The sequence below is a fragment of the Macrotis lagotis genome, chromosome 1 (assembly GCF_037893015.1).
Source record: "Macrotis lagotis isolate mMagLag1 chromosome 1, bilby.v1.9.chrom.fasta, whole genome shotgun sequence".
Taxonomy (NCBI): domain Eukaryota; kingdom Metazoa; phylum Chordata; class Mammalia; order Peramelemorphia; family Peramelidae; genus Macrotis; species Macrotis lagotis.
In genome coordinates, this window is record NC_133658.1 from 576589418 (window position 1) to 576610576 (window position 21159).

The 21159-nt window shown below is 35.3% G+C and overlaps 1 protein-coding gene across 5 annotated transcripts in view; it reads right to left on the reverse strand.

Annotated features, from left to right (window-relative positions):
• Nucleotides 1-21159, reverse strand: part of KPNA1 (karyopherin subunit alpha 1) — a 97326-nt gene that overhangs the window by 62081 nt on the left and 14086 nt on the right. The window contains exon 1 of one of the 5 annotated variants that reach the window (XM_074214651.1): nucleotides 14302-19143. The exons of 3 other annotated variants lie outside the window; for them this stretch is intronic. In XM_074214651.1, the coding sequence (XP_074070752.1) occupies nucleotides 14302-14326 (25 nt within the window). In that variant the 5' untranslated portion in view covers nucleotides 14327-19143. Of the gene's footprint in view, nucleotides 1-2929; nucleotides 3656-14301; nucleotides 19144-21159 lie in introns of those variants that run through there. One more of the 5 variants, XM_074214654.1, reaches the window with a different exon arrangement.

The window sequence follows — 21159 nt, forward strand, 5'->3', positions numbered from 1 at the left end:
AGAAGTTAATGCCATCAGGAGGACAGACCTTCTAGTTGAATTATGATATTAAACATATTTATGAAGAAGGAATATTCCAGATGCTGGGCGAACTTGATTGCTTTTTGAATGTTTAGAAAGTAATCTTATTTAATGTATTCTTTTGACAGGGACACTCAGAGTAGATGTTTAGGGAAGGAGGCTGATTGATGGTGACCCCTCCCCCCAATCCAGATTAGAATTAGCATTTAGTCCTAGTGAGAAGTGGATTCACTTAGAGATCTAATTAGATGGAATTACTATTTTAGATCACGGGACTTTTAATTGGCTTGTTCTGTGTCTGAAATTAGGTACAATCAATAAAGGAAGTGCTATTGAGTCAATACTCTCTAAAGTCTGGAAGCCTGAAGGAGGTTTGGACACTACACAGGTGACAAGTATATTGGGAGGAAAAGTTGTAGGAGCCAATTTCAGTGCAACCTGAGGTTGGATCCTTTGGACTTGACTTCCCCAAATGTGACATTTGAATAATGTCTCACTGGATAAATCTAAAATTTGATTTAAGGCATTTGACTATCCACATGACCTCTGCCTGGAAACTGACACTCAAAATTATATCTATAAAGGAATTTTCCTTTGAGGTCCTGGATCTTCATAGTAAATTGCTAAAGGTCAATCTGACATAGAAATTTTAGGCCAAGTGGAGTTAGATAAGCCAGCATGTGATTTTTAACCTCTGCTATTAGCTATATGTTTTGAGAAGAATTAAGATTCTTTGATTTGATTTGATTTTATGTTAGGAAAAAGGATATTTAGGTAAGAATAAAGAAGGTTATATACTCTCAAGATACACTTCTGTGGAGTAGCAATTTCAAGTTCTACTTTGAGAAGGGAATGTAAATCAGTTGAGTAGAAGAATCACCGATAGTTTAGTTAGAAACATTTGGGAAAGAAAGAAGAATTTATTTTAGTTAATGATGCTTGAGTTATTTTAATGAAGAGCAAGAGATTAAGGCTATTTGTTATGTCACTTGTTGGACACTTTGTACTAAGATGGTCATCTAATGTAAATGTTATAAGCTTAACTTGATAATTTTCAACACTCACTTGTGAAGTGAACAATTATGAAAGCTGTATTTTTGTTAAAGTATGTATATCAATGTGACAGTAAGGCAAAATGTGAATTTTAATAGCTTTAGAATTTTATGGTCTAATGATGAAAATATGAATCTGTCTGATAAGATGATGTGTTAAGAAGTTCCTTTACCAGAAGAAGAAATATCTCAACAAGCATCAGAAGTGGAGATTGGAATGGACTCTGCAGATACAGAAAGATATTGAATGTCTCCGGGGGAACAGAAAGAGAGAGAGACTGGATGAGTTCATCTTCCTCCATTATGTCTATATGATGCGTGTATGGATTCTTTGATCAGGGTTCCAAGAAGATGGGTCCCAAGTGTTATCAAAGATAGTGTGAGAGAACTTCAAATGCTACTACACACACACACACACACACACACACACACGGAGGAATTGAGTGGAATATTCCCAATTTCAGGATAAACAATATTCCTAGTGAAATCCTCTCAAAGTTAAGAAATATTAAAGAAAGAATAATCTATTATACTTAAACTATTTCTAGAAGAAAGCCCCTTGTATTCCAAACAGGTGACTCACTCTCCTACTTTTGATAAGACTACTTTTACTGGCTACTAGAAGGATAGCAGACATTTTCCCATAAGAAAAATCTTGCATTCCAAAGAATGCAATAAGACTCCTCTTGTTTCATGATTAAGTAGATAGTTCCTAGACCTTGCATTCTAAGACAAGTTACATTACTTCAATAAGATAGTTATAATCCTGAAGGTTATTCTCACCATCTGGATAGTGAGGCAATTTTTATAAAAACCTTTCATTGTTTTCTTTGTTGCTGGGGTAGATTTTCACAAGTAGAAAGTAACTCTGAAGACAACCAGTGAGCACAGGGATGATAGGGAGGAGGAGGGGATTACTTAGGCCATATAATAATCTTGCTTGACTATCAGTTCAGGGCAGCTCCTTGATATTCACTACCTTTGTGAGACTTGGAGTGTGCCCTTTTCTCAAGAAAAGCCAAAATAAACTTTTTTATTTTTGCTCAGGAGTCTCTGTATTTTTTAAAATGGATTTTTAATCCCACACAGCATTATAAACCAACTTAACCTTAACTAACACTTCTCAACTTTTTCATGTAACTTAATCATTGCTATCAGACATGTAACTGAAAGAAAAATGTATTCAGGTGTCTTTATTAGACTTTTCTAAGTTGTACCTGTCTGTCTAAAGAAAAAATCTTGCATTTTATAGATATGTCTTATTTATTACATTGTAGTCATAAATATTAAATTCTATCTGTAGTCTTTGACAAGTTTTTGTTGGGTAATGTAGCCCCAAAAGAGCTGTAAGCCTGCACACAGTATTTTGTGGGACTAAAAGCAGAAACAAGAATTAGAGGTCAGAGGGAACAAGTGGTCTAATCAAGTGGTCTCTTGGCAAGGAAAGAAGTAACAGAAGGAGTTGGGAGGGGGGCCAAAGGAGAAACTGAAAAGGGAGTGAGTGATCTTGACTCATTCAGTTACAGGGTTCCTAATGAAGTGCATTCTCATGGAAAGAGGTATATTTTGTAATGGGAGGGAAATGGAGAAGAGGAAACTTTAAAATGGTTTTGTTAGTGTACAAGGAAGCCCCTGGTGCTGAGAGCTGTCTCCATAGGCAACATTCTACTTGTAAGTATAACTAGGAGAACAGGGTGGAGTGAAAGAAATTAAAAAAATACCAAAAAAGTAGAAAGGCATGGACCTAGAGAGAAGATTGCAAAGCAAATGGGAGAGGATGGAGAATGGAGGAATAAACATTTATATAGCAATATTATCCCCCTTTTATAATTGAAGAAAGGCAAACAGTGACTTGCCCAAGACCACACAGCTATCAAATGTCTGAGGATGGATTTGAATTCAGGTCTTCCTCATTTCAGTATTAGCATACTTTCTACTGCACCATCAGCTGACTCTGAAAAAGGGGAAAAGAAAAAGATCATGGGAAGGGCAGAGACCACAGGATTAAGGACACTTCTATGCAACAATCCTATCTTTACTACCTCTTTCATGAATTGATACTGAGTGAGACAAAACAGAAAAAGGTGACACTAAGGGTGAGGGGAAGAAAATCTAAGAATAGAATTATCTTAAGAGTACACATCAAGTATTGTCTTAAAAGAAATGCAACAACAAAAATAATTTTTTAAAATACCAGAGAAACAAATGTAGGAAAACAAATTCAATTCCCATAACTTTAAATTTGATTGAATTAACAAGAGTGATAGTCTTGATAAGAAAACAAAATCATACAATTTATTACTCATGAGGAACACAGTTAAAAATCAAAGAAAAGGGGCAGCTAGGTGGCACAGTGGATATAGCACCAGCCCTGGAATCAGGAGTACCTGAGTTCAAATCTGGCCTCAGACACTTAATAATTACCTAGTTGTGTGGCCTTGGGCAAAGCCACTTAACCCCAACACAAACCTAAAAAAAAAATCAAAAAAAGGTATACACAGAATAAAAATGAGAAGATGGACTAAAATCTGCTAATTATCAAGTAAAATACAAAAAAGCTTAAATTGAAATCATCAAAGAAAAAACAAAAATATATACATAAACAGAGACAAACAAGGAAGTTGCAACAAATATACAAGTTCTTGAATCAACTAGATTGATATACTAAGAACAACTTATTCTCAACTTTAATTTAAATTTCCTGTTTATACATAATTTCATCCATGAAAAATGGTGAGAGACCTGCAACATTTCACAACTCATAACTCTTTTGATACCCACTTCTATGAGCATACTTAGTGTCTTTTTCAAGATAAAGTTCCACAATTAATGAGCCCACACATCCTCAAATTCTTTTCTACTACAAAGACTGCCAACCAGGAGTCTGTAGAAATCACAACCCAGAGGTCATGCAGCAGCTCAAGTTCATGGGCACCATTAATTCTTTTTATTTGTGATATTTATATATTTTCTTGTATTTATGTGTACATATAAATTTGTATATTCTAATCTTATATTTATATATTTCTTTTTATTAGGTTTCTGTCTTCTTTATTTATCATTGCTGAAGTTTTTGAGTACTGTGCCTCTAAACCCTATTATCCCAATATCTGTATTTTTTTTAATTGCAAGAAACACAAGTCAAAGGGGGGAAACCCTACATATTCATAGCAGTTTTTTGCTGGTGATCAAGAATTGGAAATTAAGGGAAAGTTCATCAATTAGGGAAAGACTGAACAAGATGTAGAATATGAATGTAATTAAATACCTTTGTACTATAAGAAATGAGGAGTAGGTAGATTTCAGAAAATCACAGAAAGACTTACATGACCTGATAAAAAAGTAAAATGAGCAAGACTATTGTACACTATAACAACATAATACAATAATCAACCATGAATGACTAAGCTTCTCAGTAATACAATGATCCAACAATTCCAAAGGATTGGAATTAAGATAAAACAATTCCAATTAAGATGAAAATACAATCCACACTTAAAAGAACTGATGTAGTCAAAATGCAGATTAAGGCTTACTAGTTTTATTTTTTTTTATCTATGTTTTATATGATGGCACACAAATAACCTCTATCAAATTTTTTACCGTCCTAGGGAGGAGGAAAGGAGAAAATTAAGAACTAAAAATTTTAGAACTAAAAACGAAAATTTAGGGGGCACGTAGTGGATAAAGCCCCGGCCTTAAAGTCAGGAGTAACTGGGTTCAAATCTGGTCTCAGACACTTATTACCTAGCTGTGTGGCCTTGGGCAAGCCACTTAACCCCATCTCCCTTGCAAAAACCTAAATAAATAAATAAAAATTTAAAATTGTCTTTACATGTAATTGGAAAAATGCACATCATATTATAGAAGTGATTATCAAAATGTTATCTTATACGTTTTTATATGTTTAATCTTATACGCTTAATATGAATACTTAACTTATATGCTCCAAGCAGTACAGCATCTAAATTCAGAAAGGAAAAATGAACTGGCATAGATACTTAACACAGTAATAAGAAAATATTAATCTTCATTTCTGAGAGATGAACAAATTTAAAATATCACAATAAGGTAAAACAAAGATTTTAAAAAACTACTGAAGAAATTAAGAGCTAAATTCTGTCATATGATCAGTTCCAGGAGTACAAACAAGATGAAGACTTTAAACAAGAGATTAAAAAAAACTCAAAGAAACAATTATGTGAAAAACAATGATGAAGATGAAATAACAAAATTTTCTGGGATAAAGCTAAAGCAGTCCTACAGGAGAAAAAAAATTATACCACCAAAAACATATTAACAAAGTAGAAAAGATGAAAGTTAGTAAGTTTCAGTTCATTAATATGAATTTGAATTTAAAAACTAGAAATCCAGCAAATGAACTCAAATGTATGCACAAATGAGGAAACTTTGAAAATTACAAAAAATACAGGTCACCCCACAAAAGCCATTGCTTTGGAGGGCTCCACGCCTTACCCACCACTGGGGGGGGGGGACTTTTTTAATGTAATATTTAATGTAATATTTTATTTTTTAATGTAATATTTTTTGTGTAGTAAAACTTTTCTTCACAACTTCATGTATAGCAATGTAAACTAACTCTGGCAGGTAATACCTAAAAATAATGCCTGAATCCCACACTGATTCCTCCACTTCATTTATGAAAAAATACACAATTCCTACAACTACCATTGATAACATCCTGGCCTTGGCAAAAATGACACAGGCCATGTACCATGCCTTCCTACCCCTACCCTCATGAATGTTCCATGTCATTGCTCCCTCCTTAGCGGAGAAAAGAATTTTTAAGAAAGGGTTGGGGGTGGAGTGGGGCTTGTAGTTTTGAATGTGTCTCAACTTAAGTGCTCTTTCTATGTGATTGTATTGCCTTGTGAAGTTGTACTTGACTGTAAATGACCTTTCTTTCTGATTGTACCCTCTCTATACCCTATACTTTAACCCTGTTCTCTGGGGAGGTGGGGCAGCTGGTTCAGACTTTTGGAGTTTGTTCTTTTGATTTATATGGGCTCCAGTTTTCTTTCCAGTGAAGGTTGTTTTAGCCACAAACCGCTTTACTCCACTGTTTTCATTTTAAAATAAAAAGAAACTTATACTGACAAAAAAGAAAGAAAATTACAAAAATAATTTGGAAACCAAAAAGCTATAACAATTACAACAAAAAAACCCTTAAAAGCTAGCTCCAAGAAAAGAAAACTAAAACATTAATAAAACTTTAACCAATATGATTCAAGAGTACAGAATATAATGGAATACTATTTACTTAAGAAATGTGGAAAGGTTTCTGAGAAAACCTAGAAAGACTTGTACGAAATGAAGAGTGAACAGAAACAACTATATTGTAAAGACCCTGAAAATCCCAAAATTCTAATCCCTGCAAAGATCAATTATAATTTCTGAGAACTAATAATGAGGTTATTACAAACTTCAAAGTTCAAAATAAGATACATTTTTGGATAACTAATAGGGAAATTTATTGTAATTGTCTATGAATATTATTTTACAGGATTTTTCTTTTCTTTTTTTAAACTACTATGGAAGTAGAGAGATAAATAGTTAGGTGGAAATAAAGTTTTTAAAATACAGAGGTTTTTTTAGGGTGGCTAGGTGGCACAGTGGATAAAGCACCAGCCTTGGGAGTCAGGAGTACCTGGGTTAAAATCCGGCCTCAGAGTGCCTGAGTTAAAATCCGGTCTCAGACACTTAATAATTACCTAGCTGTGTGGCCTTGGGCAAGCCACTTAACCCCATTTGGCTTGCAAAAAAAAAACCTAAAAGAAAAATAAGAGTTAAAAAAAAAAAGAATAGCAACAAGGGAGCTAAAATTCACCTAAAGCTGGCAATAAATATCTAATGAAAACAGCAAATTTAAAGATATGGGGCAGGGAGAACTTAGAACATAGCTTATCAACTCATTTCCACCCTCCCTTATACAAATTCTCTCATATAATCACAGAATGTATAAGATACATAACAGAAAATGTTACATTTTAAAACAATTAAAAAGAAAAGTATAAACTTCATTACCCTTTTATTAAGTGTTTAGACTATTCACTCAAGTTTAATGGAATTAGAAGGGCAACTTGCCACCGACTGCCCAAAGGTTGGCCATCTCCAATGAGTGAGGACTTTATAAGCTAGCTTGCCAGTTCTAGGACAAAAACTGGGGCAGGAAACAAGGAGTATGGAAGCTTAGAAGAAAGCCAGTTATAAAAAGGACAGATACTTCCTGAGAAAGTTGCCTTTTTCCTTTCTCCTTTTTGGGGGGAGGGGGAGAAGATAAGAGAAGAAGAAGAAATTTATTCCCCTCACCACCACAGTTAAAAATCTTCCTTAAACTGTGAACTACCTGTGAATCTGTGGATGGATACACTTTGATCAACAGAGAAAGTTAAGAATGTCAATGAAAAAGCAGTTTTGAGAAGTTTAGACCCTAGTGACAGAGATGAGAGCTATGAACTGAAGTGAATAGTCGGTGACAGTTGAATTCTAGTAATAGGCAGATCCAGAAAGATAATATGCCCAGAGGGAGCAGAATGAAGATTCAATGAGGAAGGACAAAGGGCCCAGCACAGCAGTGTTTAGAGCAAAATGTTTTTTCCACGTGCCCACTCTTCCCACTGATGCTAAGTGTATTTGTGGGACAGTGTATCCAAGGTTTAGGGAAGGTAGTCTGTATCTGTTCTTCTTACTTTGCTATCTTAGATTTTCCTTCTTTGAGCTAATTTGTGGTTAGAGCTATTAAAAGTATCTCAGGGGAGGTACTTGAACTACAGAGTTTTAAAAGTGGGGACCCAACTCATGAGAATGTGAACTAAGGAAGGTAGCTACTGGGAGGGGCACTTCAGAAGGAACAGGTTAACTGTTCAGAGTAGACAGGAATAATAACAAAAAAATGGAGAGGATTTATTTATTTATTTGTGTGTTTGGTTTGTTTGTTTATTTATTCTTGTTAGGGAAAAAAAAACACTTCTTTAGATTTCAATGGGTAGAATTAAAAATGCCTAACAGGCAGCTGAAGTCCAAGATAACTGAAGAGAGTCTTCTGATAGTTACTAGACTTAAAGATCATGAGAATACCATAGAAAATTACATGTGGATTTTGGCAAAACCTGACAAATCTGCTCATGTATCATTGTGAATAAGATATAGAACAGGAAGATCTATACACAGAAAGAGAACTGGTTCTGTGTATAAATATGGGGTACTTAAAAAAAGAATTGAACTCTTTAAAAAAAAGCTATTGGGGCAGCTAGTTGGTACAGTGGATAGAACACAGTACCTAAGTTCAAACTTGACCTCAGACACTTAATAATTACCTAGCTGTGTGGCCATGGGCAAGCCACTTAACCCCTTGCCTTGCAAAAAAAAACTAAAAAAAAAGTTATTAGTCAGTCACTAGGTTACATTAGAACAAGTACTATGTGCCAAATGGTAATGAGTCTTCGAGTTCACAATTTTCTTCCACATAGATCCTTTACAATTTTTTATTAACTACAAGTTCATATGATGAACAATAAATTTCTTAAAGGTTTCATTTTGAATTACCTTTGTGTGTCATTTGCTCTAGGCTCTCTCAAAACCCATAAGCATGTCAGGTCCCTAAAAAGTCACTGACATAGACAATGTTATAATCATTCCAAGGCTCTTTTTATAAAAGATCTCTTACATATCTGAAAATAAAAGCATTTCTATGCTAATGAGCCCATGCCCTCATCAAAGTCAGTATTCCTACTATGAATGCAGATCGCAGTCCATCTCATCTTTTGTGAATTGTTCATACCCTCACACGAATCCTCCAAAAGGTTTCTACAGACCTCCCTTTTTCTATCTTGGAATTGTAGGCATACAATGGAGCATGTGTGCTGTTCATCAAATATTCTTTCTTCTGGGACCTGAATATTATCCATTTGAACCATGTGTTCAAGATAAATGGACTAGGTCTACTAGCAGTCAATCCAACTACATATAATATTAGGGTAACTTAGTTTGTCCCACACTTTCAATCTCAAAAAAGACAGTTGAATGGCTGAAAGAAGGAAGACAAATTCAACTTCAGCCTCAGAAAAAATTTAGTAGTTATGTGAGCTTGGCCAAATCAATTTAACCTCCATTTTCTTGTTTCCTAAACCATAAAAAGTATTTAATAGTTGCACCTTCCCTCCTGGGGTTGCTGTGAAGATTAAATGAGTTTTTATAAATGCACAATGCCTGGCATTATAATGGGTGTTATATATACTGTTACAATAGAGACAATGCTGAGTTCTGATATGGATCATGATTAATTATGAGAATGCCAATAAGGTACTATGACATGCTAGGCTATGACATGCTAGGCCATCTTTTCTATTCTTTGTTAAAAAGGGGAGGAGTCATAAGCTTCTATGAGTTTAATTGTCAACTCCAAGATCTATAGATACTGTCCTTGTCTGAGCTCCAGTACAAATCGCCATCTGCCTATTGGATGTGAATATCTTGCAGAGAGCTCAGACTCAACATAATCGAAACAGAACTCAACTTTTTGTTCAAAATCCATTCTTTCAAATGGTTTTATAATTACAGCGCAATGGTACTTAAAATGTGGTCTTCGGGGACTACTGAGATTTTCAGGGAATGTAAAGCCAAAACTATTTTTAATAACAAATCTAAGCAGTTATTTGCCCTTTTTCACTCTCATTGTGTCACAAGTTAAGTATTTCTGTTTAGTCATTTTTTCAGTTGTATTCACTTCTTCATGACCTCATTGGGGTTCTCCTGGCAAAGATATTGGAGTGGTTTGTTTTTCCTTCTCCAGCTCATTCTACAAATGAGGAAAATAAGACAAACAGGATAAAGTGACTTGACCAGAGTTACATAGTTAAAAATTGTCGGAGGCCAGATTTGAACTCATGAAAATAAGTCTTTAGCCTCCAAGTCCAATACTCTATCCACTATGGTACTAGCTGCCATTAGTTTACAAGAGGTTTTATGACTTATAAAGATTTAAGTTGCAAATATGAAGGCTGAATTAATATCTCATACGTAAAACTGAACTTTTCTCTTACAAATGGACAAATCTATATGTGAATTTGCTGTTTCACTTGATTTCATCCAAGTTCTTCTTCGAATGTCATGCTTTTCCTGGAGCAACTGCTGATATTTGCAGTGATGGTACAAATGCTAAGATAGGTGAAACCATTTGCAGCTTACCATGAATCAAGACAGTTGCACTAAGCTGTACTGATAGTTACCATATTCTTTATGTCCACACAGGCACAGGAAGAAAAAAGTCAGTTGTTTCAGAATGTCCTTGATGAAACAATGAATATTATTTCATTTCATTAAGCCTCAGCCCAAACTGAATATTCTGTGTAATGAAATGGAAAGGACCTGCACAAAGGACTTCTGCTCGAGACTGACATACAACAGTTATCTTGAGGAAGAGCACTTATGCTTTTATTCCTTAAATCAAGTGCAAACTGAACTAGCTAGCTACTTTTTCATGAACATTATTTTTTATATGAAAGAATAACTAGCAAATTATGCTTAATTAAGGTATGTGGATATTTGGCAGGCATTTTCTCAAGAAATGAACAAAGTGAAGCTGTTCTTCAAATAAAATAATTGACAACATTTACTGCAACAAAAAAATTCAAGCATACAAACAAAAATGAAAATTTTGGAAAACTTGTGTCCATCATCATGAACTTGACAATTTCCCATATTTAAAAAACTTTTCCAAGAACATCAATGGTAATTTTTTTTTTAATTTAAGGCAATGGAGTTAAGTGATTTGCCCAAGGTCACACAGCTAGGTAAGTATTAAGTGTCAGGCTAGATTTGAACTCAGGTCCTTCTGACTCCAGAGCTGGTACTCCATCCACTGCACCACCTAGGTGGCCCTAAACATAACTTTCATATTGTGAAGGACAGAACTTAGAAGGTCAGAATAATGTATTTCAATGTACTAGAACAGGAAAAATTCATTGATTTGAATTTAGATTTTACACAGCAGCTAACCTTTAAAACCTACCACTTGGCAAGCTTTGAAGAAGTATCAAAGAAGAATATCCACAATTGTCTGAAAAGACTATTAAAATATTCCTCTCTCAAAAAAAATAACACCCCCCCCAAAAAAAATTCCTCTCTCAATAAAATCCAGTGGCTTCCCAAGGCCTCCAGCAACAAATACAAAATGTTCTGTTTTGGCATTCAAAGCTCTTCATAACCCAGCTTTCCCCTCCCCATACCTTATTTCCAGTCTTGTTTTACCTTGACTCTGGAGTTTTCTTTGTAAATATTCTCCTTCTTCCATTCTGGTCTCTTTTAATTACCAACTAAAATTCCACCTTCTCCATGAAGCTTTACTAGCTCCTCTTAAGTCTAGTGCTTTCCTTCTTTTAATTATTTCCTATTTACATTGCATTATATTGTTTACTTTGTATATAAGTGATTGTGTGTTACCCCACCCCCCTAGATAATTATAAATGCCCTCTTTTTGTATTTCCAGTGCTTCCCCACAGTTCCTGGCACACACAGTAGGAGTGCAATGAATATTTACTAAATTGAATTGTAATCCTTCAGTTGCCAGGATCTTCCAGGATCTTCTATGTTGTATATACTGCTATGGATGTTTTGTCTTCCTTAACAGAATTATAAAATCCATGAGATTTGAAGTGTCAGGCACATTACATTCAATAAAATAAAGGCTTATTAAATAACTGGGAGCAATTTCTCCTCTACATTTTTTTTTATTTAGCTAAACAATATTAAAAGTTAACTAGGGTGATTTAAAGAGAAAACAAATTTGATGATAAAGACTCATAATTATAAAATTATTAGATTCACTTAGGGAACTATAGAAATAAGGTTACCTATTTGTTCATATCAAGTCAAATAACAAGAATTAAGTATGTTCTATGTGCTACTGAGTAAATAAAGTAAAAAAAATCAAGTCAAAAGCTTACTCCTGGGCGGCTAGGTGGAGTAGTGGATAAAGCACCGGCCTTGGAGTCAGGAGTACCTGGGTTCAAATCCGGTCTCAGACACTTAATAATGACCTAGTTGTGTGGCCTTGGGCAAGCCACTTAACCCCATTTGCCTTGCAAAAAAAAAAAGCTTACTCCTAAAATGCTAAATATACCTTAACTGTGCTGTGTCTCATCTATTTTCACCTTAAATCAAAATAGTCATTTTAAATGCATCATTAGAAATTGAAGAGTGGAATATCATCCTTATACTAATGTTAGGGAGGGGGGGGGTCCTTATATTTCAGTTTTACTAGTATTTGACCTTAGACACAACTTTCCCTAAGTTAAATAAACAGCTAATTGCCAACATGTCTCCTATTTCTGAAATTCTGAACTTTGAAAATCCCTAAATTTGATTTAAGAGTGACTTTTCAATTCAATATAGTCTGAAAAACAAGCAGAGACAGGAAAATTTGTCTGAGGCAAATAGCATTTGATGACTGATTCTTGGCAAGTGCTTTCCATGTGACTCAAGCAACTTCCAGTCAGCTACTAAATCATAATTGTGATCTAGTGGGAAGAATTTCCCAAGCTGACAAAATCACATGCTCTCTATTCTATAAATTTATATTGTGATGTGATTCTTTTGTTCCTGAAATCTTGGTTTAAGTACACCACAAAAGTATAACAATGTCAACATAAAGTCCTTGATGTTCAGAGGCAGGACAAGTGAAATCAAGGAAAAGTTGAGGATTAAACAAGGCAGCAGGTCTTGCCCTGAGATAAAACTAACTTGGACTTGGTCAAGACTAAATTTCAATATTTGAATCCAGACTCAGGGAATACCAAAATAAGAAAGTTAGCAAGTTGAATCCAAACAAGAAAGAAAAAAATCTGTTGAGGTGGGGGAGAAAAGGAGAATGGAATAAGTATTTATTTAATGCCTACTATGTAGTAGCCACTATTTTTACAATTATCATCTCATTTGAGAAAACAATCCCTTTTTACTCTCATGCCCCATTCTCTTTACTGCAGTTTACTCTATCTGCTAACCAGTCTCTATGGGTCTCACAATGACCTCAATTTTAATTCTAAGAAATATACTTTGGCTTAGCATCCAAGCAGCTGTGTGACATTGGGCAAGTCACTTAACCCCACTGACTCACTGATTTAGAGAATATGCTTTACACATGGGGAGCAGCCAGTGCAAGGGCACTGAGATAGGAGAGACTTTGTCAGGTTATATGTAAAGAACATATAGTGATAAATGTAAGGAAGAAGTAGTAGTTCAGTGAGGTTGTAAAGGACTTTAAAAGTTATAACCACAAAACAATTTAAAATGAATATGTAAAATTCCAAAGAATAAACTTGGCTCTAAAGAAGAGATATGAGAAGACACTCCTTACACATATACTTTTGCAGAAGTGTCCCCCATAGATGAGTGTGGAATATTGCTAATAATGTCAGGCTTTTTTGATGTACTAATCAAGATTGCTGACATTTTCTTTTTTTTTTTTTAAGTTCTTTTGTCAGAGGAATGACTTTATGGGAGCAGGGAGGGGAAATGTCAGGAGGAAATCTAAGTGATATGAAAACAAAAATATCAATAAACTTTTTTAAAAAGTCAAACAAATTTTATTTGCTCTGATTGGCACTAGTAAATCACTGGAATTGACAGCAGAAGAGTGATAGGGTAAGAATTGTATTTAAAATGTTTCGGCAGCCACAGTGATATGATAAATTGGAGTAAATGGAGATTTGACAAAGGGAGAACAAGACTGTTGATAATACAGATAAGAGGTACTGAGAGACTGAACTAAAGTAATATGTTTCCCCTATCAGTTACCTGATCTAAGTCTGGCTTCAGATCCTTATTATTCTGATACTTAGTCTCTCAAGGCCTGGATTCTAAAACTTCTTTATATATTTCTTTGTACTCGATCATCCAGTTTCTTTTGAGTATAAGATGTTCTGAAAATTCAATCTTGGCCTCCAATTCATGCTGTTGAGTACTTTTGTGAGAGAATTTCACAAACTCGCTGCCCAGTTTGTTGGGCTCATAACCCAGGAGTTATCCTGAACTCCTCACTATCTCTCAACTCCCCTATTTGTTCCCAAGGCCTGTTAATTTCACCTTTGCCGCCATCTCTTGCAATGTTCTCTCCTTTTGATACTGTCACCACTCAATTACAGGCACTCACCATTATTCCACACCTGGACTAGCCTAATTAAAGATCCATCTGTCTCAAGTCTCTACCTACCCCAATCTATCATCCAGTCAGCCATCAAAGTGATGTTCCTAAAGCCCAGATCAGACCAGGTTCACAAGTTCCACCACGTCCCCTGCAAAAACACACACAATTAAGTAAATCCAGTGCTTCCCATTGTCTCCAGGAGAAAATACCTTATACTCTAGCCTTCGAAGCCCTTCATAACCTAGTCCCCCCTCTACTTTTCCCATTTTCTTACATCTTACTCCTCCACCATGTACTTGGGCTCTTGGCTATTCCACAAACAAGATTCTGTCTTAGTTCTAGACATTTTCTCTGGCTGTCTATTATATCTGGAATCCTCTCCCTGCTCCACTCTAACCTCCCTTGAGTCCCAACTAAAATATCTTCTAGAACAGGTGTGTCCATCCCACTGCCTGTGCATGAAGCCTTCAGTCTATTTATGTAGCTTGCAACAAGTAACTGGGAAATGATGAATGGTGAGAACATGTGCCAATGCTGCAACATCACAGACCAGTTTAACTTTTAACATGACTTAACTTTTTCAGGTAATTCACATTATGCAACCTGACAGTTAAAGTTTTGTTTTGTTCATAGGAATTAGGATCTTTATTTTAAAATGTTCTGTGAATCATCTGAATTGCAACAGATAACTTAATTGTATACTGCATTAATTTCCATTTTGTCACTAGACATTGAGGATAGATTTCAAAATTTTGGAAAACACCAACTGTATTTTCAGTGTATTTGTTACTCCATTCTTATACTTTCAAATAAATAAACAACTTAAAGAAAAATGTATGCAAGTATCTTTACTGGACTTTTTAAAGTTTTACCTGCCTAAAGAAAAATATCTGACATTTCATGAGCATGGCCTGTTTATGACATCTCTTTTGAGGAGCAGATGTATTTGAAAGAAACTCCTTTTCTATGTAAAAAATACAAAAAAGTAAAAATGTAACTAAAATTTCAGATAAGCATCATGAAAATATTCTTTGCATAGCTCTATCAAACCAGATAGAGATGAATTGATATTAAAAAGCAGACTCAGTGTTAGCATTAAAAATGGTATGTTCTTAAGTTTTTGTTTAAAAAAGTTTTATTATACTCATTTTATTATCATTCTTTTAATACATTATTATAATATGCATTGGTAATGAGTCATATTGCCATCATAAATAATAATCAAATTCTATATGTGGCCCTTGACAAGTTTTTGTTGGGCAAGTTGGTCCAGAAAAGATAAACGGTTAGACAGCCAAATCTATTTTTTTTTCAGCCTGTAGAAATTCTGTCATATTCTCCACCACAGAAAATAACCTCTAAATTTATCTTGGCTCCAAAAAACTTAGTCAAAAATCACTGAAAATTTGTGTAGATCAAATCTATCCAAAGATAAAACTCCTCCTTTATCTTCTGGTTTCTAATCCATTCTGTAATCTCCTTCCATGTTATGAATTGTTTTGTCACATTTACAATAATGACTGCTATGCATTTCTTTCCATTCTCTTCTGTTTATCCTATCTCTTTTACCTTTTGATCACTGCCTCCTTTAATCTATACTTCTTTATCACCTTTCCCCTTTTTCTTAATCCCTTTCCTACTTCCTTGTTGGGTAAGATGAATTTCTACTTCTTTGAACCAGTGCAGAAGGGAGGGAGAGGGAGATTCCAAGTGTTCCCCTTCCCCCTCATTTTCCCCTCCACTGCAAAAATTATTCTTATGAAATAATTTATATGAAATACTTTATATGAAACAATTTCCCCACATTCTTCATCTCTTCCATTCTTTTTTTTGATATCATCCCAACTTAGAAATGAAACAGTTTAACCTGTTAAGTCCTTTATGATGTCTTAATTCATTTTATGCTTTTCAAGAGTCTTTTATGTTACATTTTTTATTCAGATCTAGTCCTTTCATCAGAAATGTTTTAAAGTCCTCTATGGCATTAAATCTTTCTGGATGTTTGCTTTGTTTTATCCTTAACCTGGGTATTCTAGAATTTAGCTATTTATAATAGCCTGGGAATTTTCATTTTGGAATCTCTATCAGATGACCCATGGACTCTTTCAATTTCTACTTTGCCCCCTGATTTATGATATCTGGACAGTTTTCCTGTATAATTCCTTGAAATATGTTGTCTAGCTAATATGGAAATAAGTTAAACATGACTGTACATGGATAACATATATGAGATTACTTATTGTTGTGGAGAGGGAGTTAGGGAAAGCAGGTAGAAAAATGTGGAACTCAAAATCTTACAAAAAAGATGAACGTTGAAAATTATCTTTGCATGAAATTGTAAAAAATAACTTTAAAAAAGAAATGTGATGTCTAGGCTGTTTTTAAAAAAAAAATCATGGCTTTCAGGTGTTTCTTAAATAATCATTCCTTGGTCTATTTTCCTTAACAGATTTTCTGATGAAATATTTCACTTTTTCTTTTAGTCTTTTGACCCTGTATTATTGTTTCTTGATATCTTGTGTCAAGTCATTCGCTTCCACTTGACCAATTCTAATTTTTAAAAATTATTTTCTTCAATTAAGTTTTATACTTCCTTTACCAATTTATTATTTCTCTTTTCATAATTTTCTTGTATTTGTTTCATTTTTTCCTAATTTTTCCCTTTACAATTTTTCCTTGATTTATAATTTTTTTTTTGCTATTAAAAAAAATTCTTTAACTTCTAGAAATTCTTGCTGGGCTTTTCTCCAATTGGCATTTTACTCTGAGGCTTTGCTTGTAGATAGTTTCAAACTGTTGTTGTCTTCTGAGTTGATGTCTTGAACTCTCCCCCAACCCACCCCCAACGCCTGAAAACTTTTTATGGTTTGGGTTTTTGTTGATGTTTTTTTCTAGACTTATGGGTTTGTTTGGTTTTTTTTTTTTTTTGCTTTGGTCTTTGGCCAGTCTGTGGCTTCATCTGAGAGTCTGTAGGCTTTCAGTGCTTCTGAAGTGGTCTAAACTTCCAGTTCTGCACTCTATCCTAACCCAAGTAGGACCCCAGGTCCCTTGTAACTGTGACTGCTTATCTCTGTCCTGGGAATGCAAATTGGCATAGAGACTGTCATATGGACCTGGACCTTCATCCACTGCAAGCACAGTGCTTGACCTCTAGAATCTCTTTCTGATCAGGTGTTTAGTCACCTTACTATCCCTGTGTATTGGATATGTCCAGTGCTCCCCCTGCTGTTGCTGCTCCTGGGCTAGAGCAACAAATATTGGCTTTTCTGCTTCAAATTCTATAAGGTGTTTTCTGTAGTCATTTTATAGGAGATATTATGTGAAAGTTTGCACTCTTTTCCCTTTAACTCAGTTGGGTCCATACTGTTGCACATCATTTTGCTTACTCTTCCCTGAAAACCTTCTATCCTGTTGAGTAACCAACTCTTTTTCCTCAACAAAAGATTCCACATCATATAACAGTGAAAAATTAGTATCTCCATCCTGAGCTCCCTCTCTTCTAATTTCACACTTCAACTCACCACACTATCACCCCCATTCTTTCCACCTTTGTTCTATAAGTCTGAGAATTAAGTGATTCTAGTCTTTTGCCAGTTCCAACTCCTTTAACTTCTGCTCTTGATCTCCTTTTCACCTGTCTTCTCTTAATCATTTGCAACTGCTTATCCACTTACCAAGTTCCTGGCTGTCTATCCACTCCCTAATTAAAAAAAAAAAACAAAAAAACACTTCACTTGATCCTATCATGCTCCATCCACACTGTCAAGTTATTACATTATATTGCTCCTCCTAGTCACAACAAAACTTCTGGGAAAAGGTTGTCTAACTCATTCTAACGATTCTTCACTCCCAATCACTATAATTCCTCAAAGTCCAAATTCTAACCATATCATTTCACTGAAACTTCCCTTTCCTATGATCTCTTAATTGCTGAATCAATTATTACTCATCTTTTTTGACCACTGGAGCATGACACTGTTGACTATCCCCCTCAAGATATTTTGAATTTTTGGTGACATATTTTGTCATGAGTCTCTTCCAATATGACTCAGTCTGTATTTTATTTTTTTTTAATTTCTTTTTTTTGCAAGGCAATGGGGTTAAGTGGCTTGCCCAAGGCCAGCTAGGTAATTATTAAGTCTCTGAGGCCGGATCTGAACTCAAGGACTCCTGATTCCAGGGCCGGTGCTCTATCCACTGCGCCACCTAGCCGCCCATCAGTCTGCATGTTTAAATCATCTTCTATGTCCTGAGTCCTCTCCTCTTCTACCTCTATACTCTTCGATGGATGACAATCATCTTCATATAGATAGACTTATACCTCATCTTCTCCTAAGTGCCATGCCAAATTCTCCAACTGACTTCTAATCTCTTCCTAGATGTCCTATAAGCCTTTAAAATAATTTATCTTTCTTTCTTTTAATCTTTCAGGTTTCACAATATCAGAGAGTTTATCCTTACTCTTGACTCCCTTTCATTCCTAATATACAATCAGCTGTCACATCTTTCTCTATTTTCCTCATCTTCAACTCTTACCTACCCTTAATCACTGACTGAGTATTGCCTCAGTCACATTTGAAGACCCTAGCTAAAAAAGGCCAAGGTCTTTCACCGCATCCAGGGCTATCTTTGATGACTTGACCTATATCTGGTCATTGGACCCATTTGGTTGCAGAGGAGAAAATGAGACTGATGACTTTGTACAGCCCTCCTTCACTTAAATCCAATTCATTTGTATGTCATGGCATCAGATCTCTGATGTCATGATCCTCTTTAAGAATAATGTACAAAGACATTGACACATAAAAATACTTGATTGATTGATGGAGTGTTATGATGAAACTCATAACTAGGAGTAGTGTTCATTGAGTCTATAAAGATAGGTTAGAATCAAATTGTAGGGGGCGGCTAGGTGGCATAGCGGATAGAGCACCGGCCCTGAAGTCAGGAGTACCTGGGTTCAAATCCGGTCTCAGACAGTTAATAATTACCTAGCTGTGGGGCCTTGGGCAAGCCACTTAACCCCGTCTGCCTTGCAAAAAAACCTAAAAAAGAAAAAAAGAATCAAACTGTAACATACCAGAAGAGTTTGTATTTGATCACAGAAGTAAGAAGAAGCCACTAGACAGACTATATTCACGGTCCTCCATCCCTGTATCTCTTGCATTATTCTGTTTCCATCAGTCATGCTCAACCAATCCTCAGTCCTGAGTCAACCCCATCATCAATGACATTTTTGCCTTGACTACAGATTAAGTCACACAACCATGTTAATTCAGTTCCTTTGCAAATTCTTTTCTGAGTTCAACTGAACACTCACTGCTAAAGAAAAATCCTATAAATTCTTCCCTGATTTGATTTTCTATCAATACTTCCCCTACAGTTATAATCTCCAAAATTTCTCCTTCTCAAGATCCCTAAATCACCCCATATTATCTCCTATTAGATATCTCACCTCCCTTATTTTTCATCTCTATCTATGGGCTCCTTTTCTGCCTTTAAACATCCTCAATCTTTAAAAACTATCATCCAATGCTGCTTTGTCAGTTCCTAAGAAGTTTTCTGTTCCCTCTCCCCATTCCCTCAATTTATTCAACTTCCTCACCACTGACTCTTAAACCCTTAGCAATATGACTTTCCATTCTACCATTCAACTGAAACTTTTCTTTAAAAAGTTAACAAGAATCACTTAAATGCTGACTCTAATTTGGAATTCATTCTCTTTAAATTTTCTGTGCCCTGTACAACTACTGATCATTTACCTTCTCCTTGGATACTCTCTCCTCTTAAGAGGTTCTGAAACACTGCTCTCTTCAGGTTCTCCTCCCATCTTGAAATCAATGTTTCTGCTCCTTTTCCCGATTAACATCCAGTTCAAATCTCTTAAGTACAATTGTCCTTGATCCTCTTTTGCTCTCCCTATTCTCCCATTTGTTGATTTTATCAGCCAACATGAATTAGATGATCATGTCTATATAACTCATTCTTAAGTCTATATATTCATTTCTCTCCCCCATCACCATCTGCTGGGCTTCTCTAGCTGGATATATCACTGGAATCACAATTTGGCATAACTTATGATTGAATTGCTCACCTAACACTGCTTCTCCAAACTTCTCTATTTCTGTTGAAGACACCCATAATTCTTCTAAGTAATTATGTTCATAACCTTGGAACTCATTCTTGACTCTTCACTCTCCCTTACTTCTCCCCATAATTAATTATTTTCCAAGTCCTACTGCTCCTTCTGTTGAAAAAGATTTCATAATTTATCCCTTTCTCTCCATTTACAAAATCAAAATCCTAATTCAAATCATCACCACTCATGGATATTTTTGGTTTTTTGTGAGGCAGTGGGGTTAAATGACTTGCCCAAGGTCATACAGCTAGTATCAAGTATCTGAACTCAGATCTTCCTGACTACAGGGTTAGTGCTCTATCCTTCACTCTACCTTGCTGCCCCTCATGGATTATTTTAATAGTATCCTATCCATCTGTTTACCACTATTCTCTTTTCTCTACAACCCATCTCCAAAAATAACCTTACTAAAGTATATATCTGACCACATCACTCCCAAGCACTGTCTTGTCTCTAGCATGAATGCAAATTCCTCAGCCTAGTGTTTAATTTTGCTAGTCTACCACTGTACACTTATTGTTCCCATTCATGCATTCTTTATTTCACTTATCATTTTTACCTTCTTCTATGCATTTCATATACCATTCTTTGTCATTCCTAGAGTCTGCACCCTCAACTCAACTGAGAAAATTCTTAGCTTCCTTATGATTTAAGACAAGTACCACTTCCTGCCTAAAGTAAAGTCTTCTTTTAATTTCCCAAATTGTTAATGTTTTCTTTCTATTTGTCATACTGTCGGGGTGGCTAGGTGGCGTAGTGGATAAAGCACCAGACCTGGAGTCAGG